Below are 24,679 nucleotides of genomic sequence, written 5' to 3'. Positions count from 1 at the left end.
ACAGATACTGTAGGTTCAATACAACATTTATATTTGCCAACAAAATCAACTATTTGCTTTACATCGTGATTTAATAAAAGTAGTGTAAGACGTACAGAAGCCACAATCCCCAAACATTAATGTGGTATTTTATTCCAAGTAGTCTTTGGTTTCGTATGTGAGTACAAGGCTGCGGCCGTCCACCTGCATTCTCCTCCGTTCCAGATGTGCAGCTCCGGAATGAAGGATAACAGGGCTGCCTTGTCTATATCAATCTGCTCCAATGTGTAGGCAGATGCTTCACATTTTCAGTTTTTCTGTGAGGTCACACGATGAGAAGGGTGATCAGTTTCCATGAAACATATTAGTAGCTGACCTGAGGGCAATCTGGCTATGCTTGTTTATCTAAGCCTGAAAAATACAACACAAATTTACAACTTATTCTAGACATTACAATTTAGATATATAAACGTTCCATATGAGAGGTGCATTTGACACCACATCAGTCTTGACAAGAGCCTCACATCACCACTCTGTGCTGCTGTTAATGTTTAGGGGCTAGATTTACTAAACTGCGGGTTTGAAAAAGTGGAGATGTTGCCTATAGCAACAAATCAGATTCTAGCTGTCATTTATTTAGTACATTCTACAAGATGACAGCTAGAATCTGATTGGTTGTTATAGGCAACATCTCCACTTTTTCAAACCCGCAGTTTAGTAAATCTAGCCCTAGGTGTTTGGATTGGCTACATGTTGATCTAGCACAGTGACAGGCAGTCTGATACACTTCAGGGGCTACATGTCATGCCCTTTAATTTTCAAAAGGGCCACACAGTATCCTTAATCCCAGTAATAACATATCGGTATATTTTAAGCAAGTGTTAAAAGCTATAAGAAATCTGACATTAAAGCAGGAAGGAGCTGGGGGTCGCAGGTGAAGGCTCGGAGGCCCACAGGCGGCCCGCGGACCACCTATTGCTCATCAATGACTTGGCATCTCCAGTAATAAAAGTGATGGTTTATTGGGCAACTAATCTCAAAGACACCATATAATTTAAAAGCTAAGCAGAAATGGTTTATTGCTAGACAGGTAGGTATTGCAGAGCACAACATTTCGGGGGTTCCCCTTCTTCATTTGCAATAAGTGAGCTTTGTGACATGTATAACCTTAAAGGCTAATCATCACATCATTCCTATTATTATTAACAGTTATCTATATCACACCTACATATTACACCGCACTTTATATATAATAACCATCATATGCACATAAGGAAATAATGCAGCTCTGATGAACACTTGAAATATAAACCATCTCTGAGTTGTGTCCTGAGAAGCGATCTCTTTTATTATTGGATATATACTTGGGAAGTGGAAGAGCCCACAGGCAGGACCTGATTAAGGGTTCAGACCACCCTAGGCTAATATATGTATAGCGAAACGGAGGCATGAATGAGCGTGACTGAGGGTGAAGATGGCTGAGATCAAGGGGGCCGGAGGAGGTACAAAGTACTGGGGTTCGGGGGTCTGCCTCAGTAGTTGGGGGAGCCACCAACCTGCTGTGGCCGCACCCCTGTCAGTGATTACGGATAGGGCCCCAAGAAGTTGCTGTACTGGGGCCCAAAATCTCTCTTGGGGGTCCTGGCTGAGATTAAATACTTTGTGCTGCTGTTCACATTCTAATCCTCTGATTGGCTACAGGTTGTTCTGAAGCAGCCCAATCTCTACGCATCAGTGAGTGAGCGCTATTTAATAAAAACTTATTTCTCAGCTAAGTGAAAAGTGAAACTACAAACCACAATAAATATCATCATCATCATTTATTTATATAGCACCACTAGTTCCGTAGCGCTGTACAGAGACCTCACTCACATCAGTCCCTGCCCCATTGGAGCTTACAGTCTAAATCTCCTAACACATACACTCAGACAGTGTGCGTATAAATTTCCCACTGTGACCACTGTATGTGTATACACATACAGTATATATACTATACATATATATATATATATATATATATATATATATATATATATATTGTATGTGTGACTACAGACTACAATCTACTATATAAATGCCTAGTGGCGTGTGTGGAAAACAAACAAAACAAGCTGCAGCGCCACCTGCTGGGCAGAGTTATACACTGACCTATATATTTCTTGAAGGAGAAGTGACAGTTGGGGAGTGGTTGATGGTTGCCGGGGGTGACAGTGGGGAGTTTTTAACACCTTAAGTAGCTTGATGAAGGATGTGGCGATGAAGATGAAGGATGAGGTGATGGAGAAAAATGATGAGGTGGTGACATGTGGACAAAACCACGTTAAAAAAGGGCGCTTGGGTCGGGAAGTAACACTCTTCCCCTGAGGAGGCCTGGGCTAGGCCCAAATGCATGACAAGAACCTTTTTAATACCTTAAGTAGTTTGATTTGACTAGAATGCATGAGTATCATGCACGGGTTAACTTGTGATTCAATATAATGCAATATAATACAATATATATAATACACATATGAACAGAATTTCTAGTAGCATATTGTGAATATTTATAGAGTCTGAATATATTGGTGCAAATGTGGGGTAATGTTTGTATATTTACCTAATGCAGATTTTCGGAAGAGAGGTAGGAATTGTTCTATAACTGTGCGGATTCTGTTAACTGAAAAGAACAAGTAAAAAAGTAATTTAACATACACATAAAAATGGTTTTGTGATGTGCACAATAAAAGTAAAGCACCCCTGATTGCAAATTCTAGATAATCCCACAATAATTTGTTATATATGGACTAATGCACCCCCTGCCGTAAATTATATGACCATTAGAAGGTACCGGGAGTTCCGTGACTGTATGAAATGTATACAGGTCATAGAGATCCAAGATGACTTCTAATTATGACATCAGAACTTAATGTTTATTAAAATATAATTAATACCTATACTAACATCACCTGAGTATTGTAATGTTATATCCCACACACAGGACATTTCCAGAAAATTCCATAATTTTTACTTACTTAAGCCAAAATAGATCCCAATTGTTTCCAGTGTTGCAAATGCAATTAAACCGATGCCAAGAGAAACTGTCCAATCTGCAGTATGTAAAAGAAAACATCACAATTGTTGTGTAAAGTAACATCCTTTACTGTGAATGAATATAAAGCAACACTTTGCTGTTATAGGGTTTAGTTGCTCAGTTCTCTTGGAGGACAGTAGAATTGGGTTCAATCTAAAATCACCTGCAACATATTTATGTTAAAACCAATAACTTGTGATAAATGTTAATTTCTTCATTATTTTGATGTGTGTGTTGGCAAACTTAGGTAGCTGTTAATATACAGGAATTTATCACATCAGAAGTATCAAACATTTTGTTGTACCTCTTCAGACTTAACGTTTTCTTGTACAATAGTCAGTAAAACTACTATTTACCATTGATGTACAGGTATGGGATCTATTGGAAGTTAAGATTTATCAGATAACATGGTTCTCCGTAATTTGGAGCACCAGATCTAAAATACACTAAATTACATTTACAAATAATCCTTGTCTTCCCCGCACTGATCCTATCATGCCCATCTTCATTACTTTGTTTAGCAGTGCTCCTCATAGTGAATGTGATCATGTCTGACTGTATGACATAGTTACCAAACAGCAGTAATTATTTGCTTACTTTGTTTTTTGTCAGCACTTTATGGACAATGTGTTCTCATGTAAGAGATCCATTAACTGTAAATCAAATATGTGGATTACTGAGCTAAATAACATACATGAAATACCAAAGGTAACTTCACTTTAACTAAACATGTCTATCGTGCTCTGTTTCCTCCTTTTGCAGCAGGCTGCCATGTTGGGAGACATGTGTTTCTCTATCTTAAATCATTCCGAGCCAGCAGAGAATGACTGACACACTTGCAGTCTTACTCTGTATCTTAACTAACTGACATTTTTGGAGTGGGATTGTAATAATCTATTAAAATAAAAAAGTTTTTAACAGAGCTGGAGAGAAATGTCAAGGCAACACAGATGGAGACACGTTTAAAAACTGGTGCACAGTTAAAGGTTTTCTTGTCAATGCAAACAAAACAAACACCTTTGCTTTCATTTGATAAGCAGCACTAGAAGGATGACAGATACAATCTGATTGGCTGCTAAGGAAACACCAACTTTTTCCTTTGCAACAGTTCTCATAAAAGTCTGATTCGCATATGAACATTCTGACGTGGGGATTCCATGGTCCTTTATGAAGTATTAACGATATCTTTGGGAGATAGGTAGAAGGATATTTGTGACCCCCCCTCCCAAACTAACTCCCCATCCTGTTTACTAACTGTGTTATACTTACCTGAATAATGGTATTCAGACACCAAGACGGCTCCCAGTGCAAAACAGGCAATTATGAAGTGAAAAAATTCATCTAAAAATAAAATAAAGTTGAAAGAATCAGGTTATTTTTATATTAAGTATGTTTTGCCTTCAGAATCAGATTCGCATTACATTATGGAACATTTTCAAACTAGGTCCAAATGGGTGGGATCTGTGTACTGGGTGCATAAGCACATACAGACATATGGGACAAGGACATTAGTGAATCTAAAATAAACCTTGTATTGTCTGTTCTATAAACTTAAAGTGCACTTGTTATTATAAAACCTGCATTATATAGTCCATACATTTTTATTCTCCTGATTCTACTTTCTTGGTAATTCGAGTCTACTGCTAATGGTACTATGTATAAATGATAGAAAGGAGACAGACTCATCAGACATTCTAGTGGTGTAAAAAGAGAGCTGGATCCTGCTCCTGTATCTCTGGAGAGATAACTGATGAGGTAATTACAATAGTTATTTTCTTTAACTCCACAAAAGCTTATTCTTGAATGTAGAAAAAAGTGATCCCAAACACAAACGCCATTATTTTATTCTTTTGTGAGTTTATGCACCAGTATTTTTGTTTTTGTGTCTGTTTTTATGGGTATGTGTATGCCTTAGGCTTTGAAGATGCTGTCATAATACCTTTCAGTGAGGCAACTTTTGCAACATTGAAGCACATTTGATTAGGAATAGAGCATTTACATGTGCACAAAAAACCCCACTAAGCCACTTTGAGCAGCACAGTGGCTTAGTGGTTAGCAGTTCTGCCTCACAGCACTGGGGTCATGAATTTGATTCCTGACAATGACTGTTCTGGTATTTTAAAGGGATTATCCAAAATTGATAGTAGGAAATATTGTGGCGATGTTTCCACTTTTACAGGCATGAACAGTCGTATGATGGAGCATAATTCCACAAAGTGTCTGCAGGGATGCAATTAAAAAACAAACAGAATGGGGGCATACATCTTTGTGTGTGCACGGCAGACAAATTTTAAAAAAAAATATGTACTGTTTTTACCATTTCTAAATGACCACCAGTGTGAGCTAGAAAAAGCCTTATGTAAAGACACTAATATCACATTCACAAAGATACATACAAGGGACTGAGAAAGATACACACGTGAGCAAGCAGAATTATTTTTCTTAAAATCTGGCTATAAAAGTGTAAGTGGAATGAAAATGGTGTTGTACATTAATAACTGCAGACTTACACCAAAATTTGATAAAAACAACTCACATTTAGTGGCAAAAATGTACCACGTTACATCCATCCCAAAGCAAAGAAATCATATACTTTGTCTTGTTACACCAAAAACTTTATTTAAAAATACCCATTACCTTCACAGCCATTTTGTGGGCTGAACCACTATTCCCAACAATACATCCAATCAATTCACTAGGTGCCAAATGCCCAGTGATGTCAACATCTTCTAGTGAACTGATAGGCCGAGAGCCCACCATATCGCTGCCTCTGCTGTGATGGCTTCTCTTGAAATACTGAAACTTATATAAACAGCCTGAGGGTCTTAATGGGGACGCAGCACAGACATATATCCAGTTCTGGCATGAAATAAAAGATAAACCCCATATAGCTTGGATGGTGAATGAGTAAATGTTGTAAAACCAGACTTCTTACCATCTTTCTGGATGCCCCATCCTCTTCTCTGAGGTTTTGCTCGATGTTTGTCAATTTTACCTACTGAAAAAAAAGTAGTGGGATAAAAACAAAATATAGGTAATTATTTTATGAAATGAACCTGGAGAGCATAAGTCAAATCATCTTGTAAACGGTCAAGTTAGTAAAAGTTCCTACTTGAATGTCATAATTTCTAACATGATACTTGGGTCTAACACCTGGGACAACCGCTGTTCCTGAGATTCGATCCCCAAAATACTGCAGGAATTGTGTAGGCTGTTGGGTCTGTTTCATCGAAATAATTAATCCAAATGGACAGTTAGGGGTATATTTACTAAACTGCGGGTTTGATATGGAGATGTTGCCTATAGCAACCAATCAGATTATAGCTGTCATTTTGTAAAATGTACTAAATAAATGATAACTGGAATCTGATTGGTTGCTATAGGCAACATCTCCACTTTTTCAAACCCACAGTTTAGTAAATATACCCCTTAAAGTCATTGAAGGTCTTCTATTGGGAAAGCTTAAACCCAATAATGATTTTCAGTCACATCACAATAATTAAGGTAGAACGTCCAGATCTTAGACAACTGTCTTTTAAAAGCATATATGGCAATATTATATAGAGAGGACTACTGCTAAATACGTCTCCAGAGAGAGAATGCAAAACTGTTGACTAAAAGGTGTAAATTAGGTTCCAATGGAGGTTCTAAATATTACCGTCCTCAAAGGCAACAAGTTTCTCATCTTCAGTTACATCCTTCTCCTCCCAGCTGCTCCTCTCTGTGGAGATAAATCATCCTAGTTTACGGAACAGACCGAGGCGGCTGAGGAGTATGACTGTGACCATGCTAGATCCAGCACTTGATGTAGCAACATCTTACATTATGCAGGTTACGTTTGTAGATTCTTATTGTACGTAATAATGAAATCAATTTGCCCTGATTTTTCTAAGATGCAAATCACCAAAGGTGTAATTCTCCAGGTCACCCTTGCAGACAAAATCGTGCATTTAAAGCAGTTCAAGAAGACAACTGGACTTGTCCACCATCCATGCAATTGGATAGTTCTGTCAAGTGAGATGAACCTCAAGATCCTACATATCATGAGAAGGAGGTTTACAAATACAGCACCTTGAACGTGTTTGGGGGGGATCAGCATGTCAGTGATTTATGGTTTATGTCAGTTATTGTTTCAATGCCTCTCACACATGGGCGGCGATAAGGTGCCTATGGCGTGTCACGCTGAGAGTGCTTTGGTCGAGCTGTGAAGGCTGAGCACACAGGCTGCTTGTATCAATGCCTCATGGCCAAAGACTGTGCCACGTTCACAGCAAATGCCCATCTGTACAGAGCGAGAGATTGACAAATAGTTCTATGAAGGCTAAGGGGTAAATGTATCAAGCTGTGAGTTTCCGGTGGGTTTGGAAAGTGGAGATGTTGCCTATAGCAACCAATCAGATTCTAGATATCATTTTGTAGAATGTACTAGATAAATGATAGATAGAATCTGATTGGTTGCTATAGGCAACATCTCCACTTTTCAAACCCGCCGGAAACTTTCAGCTTGATACATTTACCCCTAATTCTCAACTCGTTCACAGAATACTGATAGCACACTCAGCGCAGCACACAGAGGACGTGTTCGAGGTCTTACGGTTCTATATGTATTTATTTCTTGTTCATTCAACAAACAGGTTTTTTTTAATAAATAAAAATGATTACCCCGTTTTGTATATATTTGGTTGCTCCAATAGCCAAATACTGATTGCCAAATTTTTCAACTCTACAGAATACGTTGACAATAAATGATTAAAGAATAATAAAAGTAAATGATGATATAGTATATTGATAGTAATGTGCATCTATTTTTCATATTTTAGACCACTGGATTTCAGCTCAATAGTAACAGATAATGTGGGTACGGTGATATCATGATAATAAAACATAGTAGATCTTTTATTTGACTGCACAGACATACCACCTGCTGAGGGATTGTCTGAGTCCTCTTCTGCCTCTTCTTTCTTGCTGATTATAAGAGGTCTAACAGTTGCCACAGAGGGAAGGGGTTTAGCAACACCTGGAATGAAAGAAATTGGCAGAAATATTTTAATTTAATATTAAAGGGACACTAATCCCCAAAACTGAAATGTTCAGATATGAAAGTATAATACATCATACTAAGCAGGTGCAGAAATTAGTATATAGATGTTTATGTATCCTATGCCAGGAGAGGTGGAAAGGGGCTCGTGCAGGGTCAGGTAAGCATAGGCCGAGGACACTAAGGGTGTCATAATTGTGACAAAATTAAGCATAGAAGCCACCACAGATAAACCCTGTAGGAGCCAAATCTCTTATGGGAGCTGAATGGCTGGTGCAATAATACTCAATGATGTCTATCAGGAGCGATATCTAGTCACTCCTGATTGGCTGACTTCGTGTTGACCCCTCCAGCTGTCCATAAATCATTAGCATCGCAGCTATATTACATGAAGTTGTGACTATTCGTATTACTTAATTGATATTTCCATTTGGACTACAGCAGGAAAGAACACTCCCATTTGGTTTTTAAAGGGGGAAATAACATGTCCACAGTTGTTAGCATTGCTGCCTCACAGCACTGGGGTCAGAGGTTCGATTCTAACCAGATCTGTGTGGAGTTCTCCCCGTATTTACGTAGGTTTACTCCGAGTGCTTTAGTTTCTTCCCACACTCCACAGTAGGTAAGTTGGCTTCTGACAAAATGAACGTGTGTGTGTGTGTTTGTGTGAGGGAATATGGATTGTAAGTTCCACTCGCGCAGGGACTGATGTGAATAGTTAAAAATACTCTCTGTAAAGCGCTGTGTAATATGTAGGCACTATATAAAGGAAAATAAATAACATGTTTGTATTTAATTTAATTTGTACTCAATTACATTTTATACTTAAAATGCAACGTTGACATTTATTAATACCTATCCAGACAATATTCTCGCTTGCTCATATGACATTTTATTGTGTACACATAGGGTAATTCAGTTGTAGCATGTACCACTAATACAAGGGAAGCCACAATTCTGCGCTATCTCTGCGGCATAAGTAAACACACATACTGTGCCTGATGTAAATGCTACTATTATAGAGTGGACGTATGTTAAGATGAAGGGGGAACCATCGCACAAGCAACAGATATGACTGGAAAGTGGAAACCATCTGACAGGATGACAGTCTGTGTTCATTATGAAACATTTCTCTGTCTGCCTGATAAAATATCTAACAGTTAGGGAACAACTAGTTGTGAGAATCATCTCAAGTACACTTACATTATTACTTTGCCCCCTCCCCCCAGCCCAGCCAGCACTATCTGTAACTTCATGGTTATATGTTATTTTACTTTAAATAAAACATTGAAGTAACGTAATAAAATTTAGTCCCTTGAAACAAAAGAAACAATACATTAAAGATTCCACTGGCTCAGTGCAACTGATTGTAACAGAGACTTGTAGAAAATGATGATCCAAACTCGAGCGTCCCAGTTAAAACAATGAAATGCAATGTATGACTAGAAAAATGGCGACTGCAATCAGAGGACATTGGCGGTACTTGTATCACCACTGTATTTCCATTGCTCCCGCCATCTCCGGATGGCTATAGCAGAGGCACTGTGCAAGAAAGAATTAGCAGACTAAAGAATGTTTTCCCTTTTTTTTTAAATTAGCATTTATTTTTTTAGTGTATTTTTAAAATATTTTCTTTTAAACTAGGCCTCGAGTTTCAGTGCACATACACAAGCCAGCATGGCAGCTCACATGATAGCAGAAGGACCCTGCACTGGCTTGGCGAACAGTAAGAGTGCTCAGTGTCATCAGTGAGCTGAGTGTTGCTCAATTGTTCCGCTGACCATTTTTTTAAAATTAAATTATGGTGAAGCATAATTTTCATCGCTGTGATAAGCAATGATAAAAAAAATTTCTAGGTTATCGGCTGAGAAATGGGCTCTGTACAAGCTGACTAGCAATGGAATCTGCTCAGAATATGTGGCAAGCAAACACCTCTGTGAATTGTGGCTGACAATTGAGTCTGTGCAATGTGGTCTGTGCAATGGGATTTGTGCAATGTGGCTGACAGCAGGGTCACCTTTGAGACACCTATGTAGAAACAGTTGTATACAGAAACACGTAAATGTAAACAGACATGGTTACAAACCACTGAAAGGAAAACACACTTCAACACTTACGCTGCGATAGAAATACTTATTAACATTACTATCTTAAACCTTTCTTTAACAATTTCACACCAGATTACTTTTGTTACTGCTATTTATTATCTACAAGCATTGATTATAAACTCATGTATGTGTATGAACTATACCTAATGGTGCCATCACATATTAGCGCTTAGTACTCCATAACGTCTGTAATCATTATGAATACTTGTGCAATATGAGCTGAAACAAAACCCCTACTGTAGATTATAAAAGTATTATAGGTCACCGTTAAATTCTGTAGCCTGTATAAAAATGAAGCCAGTTACACTATACAGATATACTATAATATCACTGAACCCCTGTCACATCTGTTGTTCTTATATGCTACCCTGTAAAGAGGGCATTATCCCAAAATTGCACCAATATACATCTCACTTATCTCAAAATATCTCCCAACTCGACACCTCCTTTCTGCACAAGATCTGCATCTCTCTTCCACTCTCATCACATCCTCCCATTTTCGGTTACAGGACTTTTTTCGGGCTGCACCTACTTTGTGGAATTCCCTCCCTCACATCACAAAACTTTCCTCTAGTCTCCAAACCTTCAAGCGTTCTCTGAAAATCCACCTCTTCAGACAAGCTTATAATATTCCTCAACCAGCATCTTAATCTCACTAGGTTACCCTATTACCACCCTCTACACAGCTAACACAAGACAACAACTCTCTGACCAACATTGCCACACACACAGCCCACTAAATACTTTGTAACCTTTACATTCTAGCTGGTCCATTGTGCAATATGATGTAGCACATGCCCTTGTGTTTCAAACTCCCATTGTCCTATAGATTGTAAGCTTGTGAGCATGACCCTCTTACCTCTCTGTATGTATGTATTACCCAGTATTGTTTTATTACTATTTGTTCCCAATTGTAAAGCGCTACGGAATTTGCTGGCGTTATATAAATAAATGATGATGGTGATGATGAAGATGAAGAATAGTTACATAAACTTACCGTGAGAATGTAATAATGCTTTATTTATGCCTGACATTTCTGCCATTTTATCTTGTAAGGTATGTAAAGTTTTGTCTCTCAATTTGGAAATAACTCCCATCTTCTCATCTACAATGAACAGAGATTCCATAATAGTAAACATTAGAATTTTTTTTTTAGATCTTGAAACATCAATACCAGCAGAGTCCATCACAAAGCACAAATACAATACATAGATTAATGCAGAATTGTAAAATTGGTTATGATCCGCTAGGTGGCGCTGTTCCTTAGGCTGTCTATCAGCAGGAAGCTGCTCAGCACAATTTCAGTAAGAGCTGTCTGTCAGCACACAATAAGCTGTATCCTTAAGGGATACTTTTATTTTATTTTTTCCGTTCACCACTGCTCTGCATAGAAGCCTACATAGCAGAGCAGCGGTGAACGGATGCCAGTGGGAGGTGCGTGCAGCAGTGTATAACATATATGCCAACTCTCCCTGAATGTCAGGGAGACTCCCTGAAATAGGGGTGATCTCCCTCACTCCCTGAAGAGTCTGACATTCTCGCTGATGCTGAGCCAGTACAAGACATGGTTGGCTTCGCCATCTGTGGCATGATGACACAGTTCAGAAATTGTGTCCTATGTCCATGTATTGATGCCTATGGAGGTGGCCATTTTCATGGAGACCAAGTTTTAATCAAAGACTGACAGATAAGACAACATGACTTCAGTAATGGAGACAGAAATGACAAAAGACACTTCAGTCTCTAGAGATTCATTAGCTGATTTTCTTTAATGCATAGTTGCCTACTCTCCCGGATAGTCCGGGAGACTCCTGCATCTCTGGGAGACCTCCCGGGAGAGCATGGCAATCTCCCGGTTCTCGTCCCCGCAATAGATAAGTGGGGGGCTTAATGACGCAAATATTGTGTCACCTTAGCTCCGCCCCCCTTCCGTAATTGGCCAAAATTGTGACAATTGTTTAGGGGGTGGTGCCAAAATTATGCAATTCATCAAGCCCTGCCCCCTCACGCCCACCTCCCCTGGGATCTCTCTGAAGCCAACGAGGAAAAGTTGGCAAGTATGGTACAGGTGTTAGGAGGGATCAGGAGGGAGTGCTTGAAAAGTTTATATTTGTGAACATTTTAAATTCATAACCAAGGGCAATTTGCTGCCGAAGATCTACACTCATCATGTGCATTACAATCTCTGGGGCCCTCAAAGTACTATAAGTCCCATCATGTCATGTTTCATGCTTACAGAACTTGATTATAATTTTTTTTTTTTTAATTGTAAGCACTCTGCTACAATATATCTTGACTGGTTAAGCCTAGAGAATAAGATCAGATGGAGAGAAGTGCATCTAATATGCAGAAAAAAAAATTCTTTTCATCTGCAGTTTATCAATACTGAAAGAGATATTTCCAGGTTATTCCTGAAAATTAGGACAGTCAGCAACTATATAACATAAACCTGGGGGCTGAGCGCCAACCTCATACAGATCTATATATGTGTGTATGAAACAAAGCTTAAGGCCTAAAGTCAAGGCAACGTTGTGATTGTGTGCAGCAACAGACAGAAACTAAACTACAGAGTACTAGAGAAGGCGGCATTACCATTCTTAGCTTATATTATGGAAATTCAAAATAATATATACAAGATAAATACCATTTCCCTTGCAGCTTGGGAGCTCCGCATAGGCAGCCTCATCGTTCATGTGCAATAACAGGTAGAACGCGACAATTGCTTCCGGACCTTTGTCGTCTACGGACTTCAGGACAGACGCCTGCTTGCGGGACTGGTCAGTGAGCTGAGCAATCTGGAATATGAACCAGTTTTTCATCAAGGTCTGTAACCTCAAAAGTGTACTTTGTTTATTTGTGACGATGCACAATCCTCTCTCGCCCCAATGATGTCATACCCTGTCCCCAATAACATCCAATGTCTTTCCCCTAAGCCTGAAAGCTGTTGTATTGTGAGAGGTTTACTGCACAGGAGAGCTCTGAGACAATAGTAACTATACTGAATGCTGTGCTCTGCACGCAGATTTACTAGTCAATCACAGAAACTAGATAAAGTCTTGTAACAATAATATTTTCCACATTCATCCCTAAATATTTAAATTTGACAAATAAGGGAAATGAGAAACTATGGGGTTCTGATCCGTTTAAAGTAACATTATTGTAACATATTTACTGTGCAACGTTTACTGCTCTTTTGCACCAAAAGTGCCTGTGCCAATGTCTGTATCTAGTTTTTTGCATATCATGGACCTGCTCCCCTTTATGTCCGGAGAGGCAGAACAGAAAAGGGTACAAGGAGCCAATTATTGTCTGAGTGATGGAGTGATCACGTCATTGTGGCACAATTAGACCTGGGTGCATCAGTAAATAAGCCTTTTAGGAAGCGTATCTCTTGCCAGGTGATGAGGGCTGGTGCACCCATACACAATGATGATGACAAATAGCAACACAGCAATTCGTTAGCTTTGCAGCTATATTATATGAAGTTGTGGCCATCTATTCACATGGCTAAATAGACCTTTTTCAATTGGACTAATGCAGGACAGATTCCCATTTAGATTTTAAAGGGAAAGCAGTTGCATTTAATTTCATCTGTATTTGTGTTTCTGCTTAATTACATTTTATATGGAATATGCAAGGTTCGCATTTATTAATAACACTGTCCAGACACTATCCCTTTGTGTGTAAATAACACTTCATTTTATTATTGTGTACAAATAGAGTATTACTGATTTAGCATCTACTACTGATATTATCAAGTCTCTCTCTCCAGTATCGTGGGGCTAAAGTATCCACGTTACACCTGACTTACAGCTGGGACAAATGCTACTGGTTTTCAGCTGGACCCATCCGTTTTTCGACTGAACATATGGAGGTAAATAAACATGTTTTGTATAGGTCTTCGAACCAAATATAAACACATCTATAGCTGAGAAATGTTTTGTTCGGTACATTATAACCTGTTAAGCAACTATTTTAATGGCATAGTATTAAGAATACCTTAACAATCATTTAAAATGTCAATATATCTATGTGCTTATATGAAAGCTTTTTTTTCTTCCAGCTGAAATAATCTAGGGCCTGATTCATTAAGGATCTTAACTTGAGAAACTTCTTATTTCAGTCTCTTGGACAAAACCATGTTACAATGCAAGGGGTGCAAATTAGTATTCTGTTTTGCACATAAGTGAAATACTGACTGTTTTTCCATGTAGCACACAAATACTTGATAGCTTATTTGTACACTGAAATTTAAAGTTGATATTTGTGTGCTACATGACAAAACAGTCAGTATTTAACTTATGTGCAAAACAGAATATTAATTTGCACCCCTTGCATTGTAACATGGTTTTGTCCAGGAGACTGAAATAAGAAGTTTCTCAAGTTAAGATCCTTAATGAATCAGGCCCCAAGTGGTTAACATACAACCATACTGGCTATTTGTCTTTATGGTGTGATAAAAGGATTTGTGCAGAATGAGACCATACATTCTATATTAAACCAATCACCTGTATGTAATATATGGTCAACGGCGCACGGAGGATTGTCAGGGGGGGTTCCCCCCCGCCGACCCAAAAAAAAAAAAAAACCCGAGAGAGTTTCGCCAGCGCTGTCCTATACAGCAGCCGCGCCGCTGTCTAAGAAGCGTCTGCGGCGGTGCTGTATACAATTAGCACCGCCGCGGGCGCTTATTTGACAGAGCCGCGGCTGCTGTATAGGACAGTGGCCACTTAGTTAGCGCAGGGGGGGGTTTCTAGAGACTCAGAAACCCCCCCTGCATGCACCACTGATGGTATAATTCAGATACAGAACTCACAGTTTGCGCCTCCTTATCAGTATACAATGAAAGTGCAGAACTTTTGCTGATTGTCAGAAAGAGATTACAGAAGGACGGGGAAACGGCTGCATTTGTCTTTAAATCCTCCAGATCTGTGGCGAAAGCTTTCTGGAAGATATCTAAAGGAGAGCAGATATTACATGAATATATCAATACATAATAAACGTGGAGATGTTTATAGCAGAGGAGACGCTGTAGGCAGAATGAAGAGTATAGTGTCTCCCCACAATCACTATGAGGAGCTCTGCAGAACTATCTAACAACGAGAGTAATGTCAGTGGATATGTTGGGAAAAACAAGTTATTTCTAAATGTCTTTTTATATATTATAGCTATGATGCTCCAAACTCCAGAAAAAGTCCTTATCCGGAGAACACAAAGTTCAGGCATAACAGATAATAGCCCCCCCCCCTCATGCCAGCAGCATGGTGGCTCAGTGGTTAGCACTTCTGCCTCACAGGACTGGGGTCGTGAGTTCGATTCCCACCCATGGCCTTATCTGTGTGGAGTTTGTATGTTCTCCCCGTGTTTGTGTGAGTTTCCTACATACTAGTAGGTTAATTGGCTGTTATCAAATTGACCCTAGTCTGTGTGTTAGGGAATTTAGATTGTAAGCTCCAAAGGAGCAGGGACTGATGTGAGTTCTCTGTACAGCGCTGCGGAATTTGTGGCGCTACATAAATAGATGATGATAATACATTACAGCAAGTATAGTTTAGCCAATATTTAATATAACAAGTGGAAATATATGAATAACATTTTTCCGCTTACGCTTAGCGCACGCACCATGAATGTCTTTAGCGTTCTAACAAGGCAAGTACTGGTGTCAGCTGTTATAACTGGTACATCCACTAACTTATTTATATAAGATAAGTAAAATCAGACGTTCCCACTTGCACTCCGTCAGTGCTCCAGTCCCCAGGTCCCACAGGGCACAGCCAGGGATCCTCTCGCTTTCGCTGGCTAATTTTTCAAACTTCTACTGGTGTTTTCCAGTCCTCTGCACCATGAGCTTCCCAGAAGGAGAGAGGACCCTGGCTGGGGCCCTTACAGGCCACGCGGGACCCACAAGAATTGAGGATCAGGGTATAAATAAGATTTGTATCTTTCGTTTTTCACTCCTAATTACACCCAAAGCAACTTTTTTTATAGTCTGTGTTGGATTCATCCTTTAATTTCATGTTGTAGGTGACACCTATCGACAAAACGTTTCCTGTCTTTCCCCTTCCTCTCTGTATTGGCTTAATATATGCTCATTACATCAGTTCTCTTTGATTCATCCTCAGATCAGAGCAACAATCATCTGCTTCATGTTTTACAGGAAATAATGATGTAAATGGTGTTACTATGTCATGTATGGTTAGGTGACACAGATTCCAAGCAGATACCTTCCATTTAATCATCAGGTTCAGTGTGTGTCAGTTCTCAGTGTTGGAGAGTTGTATAGAACAAGCAATGAAAGGTTTAATCGGTACATCTGTACAGCGGGATTAGTTCGTGTAGAGATTAGGGAAGCGCTAAGGCCGTGCACTCACTGGTATGTCAGCAATGGAAGGTTAACAGTAAGTGACACTACAGGTGAAGCGCTAGACGTGCAGGGGGTTCATGAGCAAAAAATGGAGCAGACAGCGTCCAAAATAAACGCTGTGCAAAGCAAACGCCAGCCGGACAAAGTACAATATCGTATGCTTTCAGGAGACGTAACTTTGTGCATCACATAGGTCTGGCGTCGATGATGATGACTCGTCTGTGCACTGGATGCATTAAAGTTGTACATATCATAAAATTGGTGTTTATCTTTTTGTGGCTACTTTGTGGCATCATTTTAGCAATCAGCGAAATGAGACGTCTATGTATAGGCGTCATACTCAAAAGCAGGAGACTTGACCGATCTCACCAATCAGAACTGCTTTCCTTTTGCATCTTTCTTTTTCAAACCAGTTTATTTTGCCTGTTTGAAAAATGCGTCTTGACGTGCGGCTTTTACTTTAATAAATTGCTCGGTTTGAAAAAGGCACAAAGAGATTCACTTTCCTACATCTCCTGCGTGTGCGGTAATTGCAGATGGACAACCAATGAAATTACTGCAAACATCAACAAAGCAGGGTGTCCTGTTGTATCTACTAACTAATAATAATAATAATAATAATAATAATAATAAGTCATCAGGGTCCAGTCAGGACATTTTACTTCAGGGTTAATAAATATTAATTGGCAAAGTGAAATGTTCACAACTTTGTACAATTTATGTCACAGGTATAAAATAATATTTGGTTAATAAATTGATGATGATGGTTGGTTAAGATCTGTCAGAAATGGTCAGTGATATTCATACCCGGCATATCATTCCGATGACAATATCTGGGAATGGACCAATCACGTTTGGTGTGTTCTTGAGCAGTATTTAGTGTTAATAGCATGAATCAATAGTCTTCAATAATGTATATGAAAAGGCTATCTGAAATGTAAACTCTACCTAGAGAGTTGAATTTATAGCTGTAATAAGTCTCAGCCTTTAAAACTCGGTGGTAGTCATATTAATGACTAACTCTATAACGACATCATCATCATCATGTTATTTATATAGCGCCGCTAATTCCGCAGCGCTGTACAGAGAGCTCACTCACATCAGTCCCTGCCCCATTGGAGCTTACAGTCTAAATTCCCTAACAGACACACAGACTAGGGTCAATTTTGATAGCAGCCAATTAACCTACCAGTATGTTTCTGGAGTATGGGAGGAAACCGGAGCACCCGGAGGAAACCCAGGCAAACACAGGGAGAACATACAAACTCCACACAGATAAGGACATGGTCGGGAATCGAACTCTTGACCCCAGTGCTGTGAAGCAGAAGTGCTAACCACTAAGCCATTGTGCTTCCCAAAGACATTGGTTGAACCTACAAACAAATTGCGAGTTAAAGAATGGCTACAAAACTAAAATAAATGACTTAAAGCGCCAATGCCAGGACCCCACAACTATAACATCTCATTTACACATTGGGGTCCTGGCATTGCCAATTTAAATACCAAGATATCTCTGTGGCTCTGCAGAGTGACATATTTCAAAGTGCCGGCATTAAGAGGAATGGGTATGTAGCGCAAGCATGCTGAGCATGTCCACTGTCATTTTTATTGTAAGTCATTATTTTAGTTTTGTAGCCATTCTTTTGTTTTTTTGTAATTTTAACCGATGTCGGAATTACCAACATTGGAAATTGGTATCCAATCCTTAAAACTAAGGTAACCATTCCTTACATCCTCAGTGAGAAAGTGAGGTCTTAAGTGAAGACAAAAACCCAGATAATCACCACTGGTGAGAAATATTACATAAGACCCCCTAAAAGGTCTAACAAGACTGAGGGGTATATTTACTAAGCTGTGGGTTTGAAAAAGTGCAGATGTTGCCTATAGCAACCAATCAGATTATAGCTGTCATGTATTTAATACACTCTGCAAAATGACAGCTAGAATCTGATTGGTTGCTGTAGGCAACCTCTCCACTTTTTCAAACCCGCAGTTTAGTGAATATACCCCATTGACTCCAATTGGAATACAGCGCATTCAAATATATGGGCAGACTTAGGTCACATCACATGAAAAACATGATTAGTGGGGAGCACGCAATTAGTAGAGATTTGCTGAGAAAACGCTATCAGCCATATACAGGACATTGTCTGGGTACATTTGTCCACTTCACAGAATTGATGTTATCCACAGAATGTACATTCTGCGACATCACAAGGTCACAAACAAGAATTCACACTAAACATTTCTATATTACATTTTCCTATCTCTCTATATTTCATGCCAAAAAATCTTACATGAGAACACAGCACTCGTAACCTCAGCATACATTTCTCTACTCTTGTTTTTTACACTAATTTCCATACTGAATCAACGAGGACCCCCTTCTCCCATGAAGAACCCTGCCCAAATGTGTAAAGAAACAGATGCAATATTTTTTTGACATTAGGTAAGATTGGGACACAGCGCCCCCTAGCGGAAGATGGGAGAGACAATTTTTGTAAAACACTCTCTGCACTTGTACCTTGTTCCTCCTGGGTCAGGTCAGGAATTGAGAATTTCTCAGAGCTCATAGTGATTACTGCAAAATACATAAAATAAAAATAATAGTTATTAAAATATTGCACATATCTTACCAGACAGTTAATGTTACAGAAAATATGAGAAACGATCAATCTCTGTTTCAGACAAAGTGGTTTATTAATGAGCCGCTAGTTCATTTGTGATTAATTATACAGCACCAAGTGTTAGGGGTCGCTAGGGTGAGTATTACGTATTCAGTGGTGTGGTCCCAGTGAATGGAGATCTGTTGGACAGAAGTGTAGCTTGGTCAATCAGGATGTGGCTGGCCATCTAGCAACAACTAGTGAAAGTTTTGGCAGATCACTAGATCAAGACAGATTTTAATTTGTGGTGTCAAAAATGTGCTGATGTTATGGTGCACTTGTGCGTGTACTGTTCAGGAACATGGCTTTACATGTCACCAACCTGACATTGTGCACAAAACAGGAAATATCTGAAACCTTGACTTCTTCTGCCCCAGTAGAGAGATGGAGGATGCAGTTCCTGCAGCCGTAATTGATTCAATCACCTATAAATGTTTTTCCACATTTCCTTATTTTCCACAGTAAAATAATGACAGGAATATGCTTCATCCTGATTATTAGTATAAATATTATTGTTATTATTATTATTAATCTTTATTTATAGGGCGCCACATGATTTCCGCAGCGCCGTACAGAGGACAAACAACAAGACCGTACAATACAGTAAACAAATAACGCTACAACTTGCAACACAGCTACTGGGGTTCTAGGGGTATAATCAGCGGAGGCTGAAACCTGGGCCCCCTTAGCATGGCTGCAACTAACAGGTTTAGAGCCATTGAAAGAGGTGCAAAGTCAATGGAGGAGTGGAGTAAGTGGGCAGAGAGCCCAAGGAGGAGGTGCACAGTGTAGCTGTTGAGCAAAAGTTGTAGTTAATGAGGGAAGAGGGCCCTGTGCACTACAGCTTACAATTTAAAAGGAAATGGACAGTCAGACGGGTGGCACATGGGAGGAGCCAAAGTATGGTGATCTGTGGGCAAGAAACAAGAGTGGGTGAGATGGAAGATGAAAGAGGGTGAGGTATACTACCTGGTGAAGGACAGGTGGGCACCATGCATTTTCAAACCTGTCGGGGCCCCCTATCCTATCTGTAGACCTCTCATGGTTTTATGTCATGTATACTACATTTACATGTAATATGTCTTTGAAAGAGCTGTAGCCACCATGGCCAGGGGCAAATGCAGGATTTGCAGAGGGGGGTTTTCCCACCACACCGCCAGTGGGCGTGACTAACATGCATGGGGGCGTGACTACAATTTTAGAGAGTTATTGGCTGCTCTCCAACTCTTCCTATCCCCATAATATACATGGGCAATGCTGCCTGCACTACTGTAAGGTGCACGCAGCTCTCCCTTTTCGAGCAGAGCCGTGTGAAGCGGGGGCAGGGTCCAGCCACCTCAATTATACAATGCCCCAGGCATGTATGGGGGTTTCCAGGCACTAGTAAACCCCCCTCTGTTTGCCTATGCTGGGAAAGACCAATCATGCAAAGACTGCTCCGAGCGTAATCTGCTTCAGATATGTACTACACCTCGAAAGTTGGAGAAGTACTTTTCTGGCTTATGAGATATTATTCAAGGTGGCCACCTTTTTTTGGACAGAAGTTCATGTTTGCTTATAGCTTATCCTCAGTCTTCACTGCAGCAACACTTTGTATTCACAGAACACAGGACGACTCAACAAAGTTTCCAGGATTGGGTAATTAAGCACCTCTGTATTTATTTAGATTATACTTTACAGTTTGTTCTTAAACTTGGAATTGTCTCTTGCTTATCTCTTAAGAAACCAGGGGGTATATTTACTAAACTGTAGTAATATGTCTATAGAGCCGGACCAGAAGTTCAAGTGGTGTATTTACTAAACGGCGGGTTTAAAAAAGTGGAGATGTTGCCTGTAGCAACCAATCAGATTCTAGCTATCATTTTGTAGAATGTACTAAATAAATAATAACTAGAATCTGATTGGTTGCTATAGGCAACATCTCCACTTTTGCAAACCCGCAGTTTAGTAAATAGACCCATTGAAATTCTGGTCCGGGTTTCCTCCGGGTGATCCGGTTTCCCCCCCCCACACTCCAAAAACATACTAGTAGGCTAATTGGCTGCTATCAAAATTGACCCTTGTCTCTCTCTCTCTGTCTGTGTATATGTTAGGGAATTTAGACTGTAGTACAAAGTGTGATTGCCGTTTAGAGGGCGGGGTGAAATGACGCAATCCGCTGGGCCCAGCCCCCAACACGCCCACCCCCGTGCGGTCTCCCACAACACTCATTGTATGAACTTATTACATATATTAAGGGTAATGTGCGGCCCTTTTTAAGGTTAGAGGGCCACTCATGCGGCCCTTGAAATGTGTCAGGTTACCTATCACTGTCCTAGGTCAACTCTAAATAAAACAACAACAATCAATTAAAGTTCAAAATATGATTTTTTGTATATACATAAATCACTTGGGTTTACTGTAATAAGATACCTGGTATTGTTTCTATTAATGGTTTACAGGTTGCTAAGTGTTATGTGACTGTCATGGCAACTGCAGTCACATGACATATGATGTAGTGAGCAGAGAGACTTTGAAATGTTCCTCTTCTCAGCATGCTCATTCACAGCACAATCCCCCGCCCCTCTTTCCTCTCCTTCCTCTGCCTTCAGGTACATGGAGGGAAAGACCTAATTTAGAGATCAGATGACCCTCTCCTCAGAAATTAAATTGAGTTTTGAAATGTAAATGTGTTCCAGCTGAAATACTCTGCATCCATTTAAATCTCCCCAATAGTAAAATTTTGCATAGACAAACATGACTAAAAAATAAAAAAAATCTGATATATATGATACTGGTACTAAACCAATACGAGTATGTTGGATTGCAGGTTTTAAGTAAAAGTTGCACTGGGGCATATACAATGATTTAATAAATGTAACTTTTTTGATTAGGTACCAACTGCTTTGTTTAGTGCCAAAAAGATTGTATAAAGTCTATTAACATATTAACACACGACAGCTGCTTAATACCCCTTTCTCCTCCTCAAACTGTAACAAAACAACAACACTCAAAATCACCAGCATATACAGTATATATACAGTATGTCCATAAGTAAATGTAACATGGTCCTTATTATATGTTGCTTTCAAAATACGCTGGTTCTACTGTCAAGTCTGATTCTTTGCTTCCCCTAAAACAACAAGGAACAAAATGTCTCTGTGACAAAATAGGAAGCAAGAAACTTTGTTTTATTTCAGGAAGCTGTTGGAGATAGGGATGAACAGAAATAATTCACTTCCTGGATTTAATCACTGTGTAAAAATGACAATAACCGAATATGGAGACTTTCTGTAACTCACTGTAGATCAGATTACAATGTGATTATATTACGTTCTAGGACATTTATACAGAATAAATGTCAGGTTACCTCTTTGATTCCAGGTTGTACATGATAAAACAGGAATATATCAGCACAAGTATGTAGACAAGGTTCTAGCACTCACCTGTACAGGTCTGAGAAGAGCAGATGTGTATGGGAGGAAGAGGAGACTACAGAGTCTCAGCCCGTCTAAGCTCCTACTGTACGTTCATTCACCGCCTGTGATGTCACAGCTGACTCTGTGTCACTTGTCTACAAACCACACACTGACACCAAACGTTTAAATATTAGAATGAGAAAACATTGCATTACTGTTTGTAATATTTAATAAGTAGAAAAATTGTAATAGCTCATTTTATAGTTATATAAAATTATACTCATCAGCATAATTAATACAGAAATATATTTATATTTGACATCCTTATGTTAACTAGTCAAAGATGCATATAAACAAAATACTCTTACAAAATAACATCACATTGGGCACATCACCCCCTCACACTACCACTGAACAACATGGATTAAGAACAGCAATTTGTCAGATTTTGTGTTTATAACTTAGACAGGGGTTGAACACGTCAGGGTGGGGAGACAACATCACTCTGAACTGTGAATCATAGTTTTGTAAAATGCTGCCAAACCGGTTTCTACCAATGACATCTTGTCTGGGCAGGTGAGATCAGAATTTCTTCTGCGGCAGAAATACATTTTATTCAGCAACGAGCACATGTGGAAACTTATAGGCTGTAATCAGACAGAACTGTGTGATAAAATAGAGTGAACATGGATGGAGCCTGGTTTGCTCTAAACAATGCACTTTGGGGCACTCTGTATGAAATAAACTTGTGTGAGATAAGTGCTAACAAAGCCCATGACTTATGTGCACATATACAAGCAAGATGTCATTTTGTGATAGGAGTTATTATAATTAACTACAAAGTGGGGAGAGTGCACATTACTCAAGCTCACCGAGCCTGTAGCGGATGCAGAATTACCATTGACCTGAAGATGGCAGTAGTCTAAACTCAAATATGAATTACTATAGGTTGCCTTTACACAACAAATTATCTTATAATTTGTATATGCACAAATTATAAAAGAAGCTCCAGAAAAAGAAAAAAACACTTTGATGCTAGAGTAAATCAGACTCAAAATAATCTAATATATTGGAGTGACCCAGCTCTGAAGCTCTGAAGGGATTCAGTAATTCCTAAGAAGTAGATGCACAAAAAAAGAAGAAGGAGTTCTCTATATATTTGCTTACATAGCGTCACCAATTATGCAGCACTGTACAGGGAATATTTGCCATTTACATCAGTTGCTGCCCCAATGGAGCTTACAGTCTAAATCCCTAGCACATGCACACAAAAACACATTGTCAGCAGCCAATTAACCTACTCTATGGGCCCGATTCATTAAGGAAAGTTAAGTAAAAACATTTGAACAAGTAGTCTCCTGGACAAAACCATGTTACAATGCAAGGGGTGAAAATAAAAAGAGATTACAGGCATGACGGGCTAGAACTGCTAAAGTATTCCCAGTAAAGAGGGAAATAAAAAAGTTAAGAATAGAGGAAAATGCTATTAATGCTATTAATACTGACAAAATAATAAGACATCTAGTAGTGGGGGACAGAGACTGGATTTTCTTGCATTCACCTACGTATTATTTATTCTGGGCATACGCAGAACGATTTTACGTGAAATACGGCACGTATCGGCATTTACGCTCCTTACTTCAATCAGGCCCTCTGGGTGCTTTGGTTTCCTTCAAAACATAGGGCCTGATTCATTAAGGAAAGTTCAGTAAAAAAATTGAGTAAGTAGTGTCCTGGACAAAACCATGTTACAATGCAAGGGGTGCAATTTAGTTTTCTATTTTGCACATAGGTTAAATACTGGCTGTTTTTCATGTAACACACAAATATACTAATATATAAAATATAAAAATACTTTAAATTTCAGTGTACAAATAAGCTATCAAGTATTTGTCTGCTACAAGCCTGAGATATAATGTTCCATTCCAGTAAACACACGGCATCCTGGCAAAAATGCACATTTGTACACTCAATTGGGAACAGCACAACACAAATGTGTGTAGTTGTAAGATTTTCATGTATTCAGAGCTGTGAATAAATGTCGCTGTGACTTTTA

At 39.2% G+C, this 24,679-nt stretch overlaps 1 protein-coding gene and 1 long non-coding RNA gene across 9 annotated transcripts in view; one reads left to right on the top strand and one right to left on the bottom strand.

The window, feature by feature from the left end:
- Window positions 1-52: 52 nt before the first annotated feature.
- TMEM40 (transmembrane protein 40) overlaps window positions 53-24,679 on the bottom strand; it is a 25,151-nt gene continuing 524 nt past the window's right edge. The window contains exons 2-14 of one of the 8 annotated variants that reach the window (XM_075183216.1): window positions 22,651-22,792; window positions 20,075-20,135; window positions 19,084-19,140; window positions 15,012-15,151; window positions 12,840-12,990; window positions 11,193-11,300; window positions 7,968-8,066; window positions 6,708-6,770; window positions 5,985-6,047; window positions 4,319-4,390; window positions 2,991-3,065; window positions 2,576-2,635; window positions 53-390 (exon numbers count right to left, since the gene is read on the bottom strand). In XM_075183216.1, coding sequence (XP_075039317.1) covers window positions 371-390; window positions 2,576-2,635; window positions 2,991-3,065; window positions 4,319-4,390; window positions 5,985-6,047; window positions 6,708-6,770; window positions 7,968-8,066; window positions 11,193-11,300; window positions 12,840-12,990; window positions 15,012-15,151; window positions 19,084-19,132 — 900 coding nt within the window. In that variant the 5' untranslated portion in view covers window positions 19,133-19,140; window positions 20,075-20,135; window positions 22,651-22,792 and the 3' untranslated portion in view covers window positions 53-370. Of the gene's footprint in view, window positions 391-2,575; window positions 2,636-2,990; window positions 3,066-4,318; window positions 4,391-5,984; window positions 6,048-6,707; window positions 6,771-7,967; window positions 8,067-11,192; window positions 11,301-12,839; window positions 12,991-15,011; window positions 15,152-19,083; window positions 19,141-20,074; window positions 20,136-22,650; window positions 22,807-22,991; window positions 23,036-24,679 lie in introns of those variants that run through there. The other 7 variants (XM_075183214.1, XM_075183218.1, XM_075183219.1 and 4 more) reach the window with 7 other exon arrangements.
- The window catches only part of LOC142099606 (uncharacterized), a 26,036-nt gene continuing 14,202 nt past the window's right edge, over window positions 12,846-24,679 (top strand). Inside the window, exon 1 of the long non-coding RNA XR_012678580.1 lies at window positions 12,846-13,018. This is a non-coding gene — a long non-coding RNA (uncharacterized LOC142099606). The remainder of the gene's footprint in view (window positions 13,019-24,679) is intronic.

This window comes from Mixophyes fleayi, chromosome 8, assembly GCF_038048845.1.
Source record: "Mixophyes fleayi isolate aMixFle1 chromosome 8, aMixFle1.hap1, whole genome shotgun sequence".
NCBI classification, from domain to species: domain Eukaryota; kingdom Metazoa; phylum Chordata; class Amphibia; order Anura; family Limnodynastidae; genus Mixophyes; species Mixophyes fleayi.
Note: the sequence above shows the minus strand (reverse complement) of the source record. Positions and strands in the feature narration are given on the sequence as shown.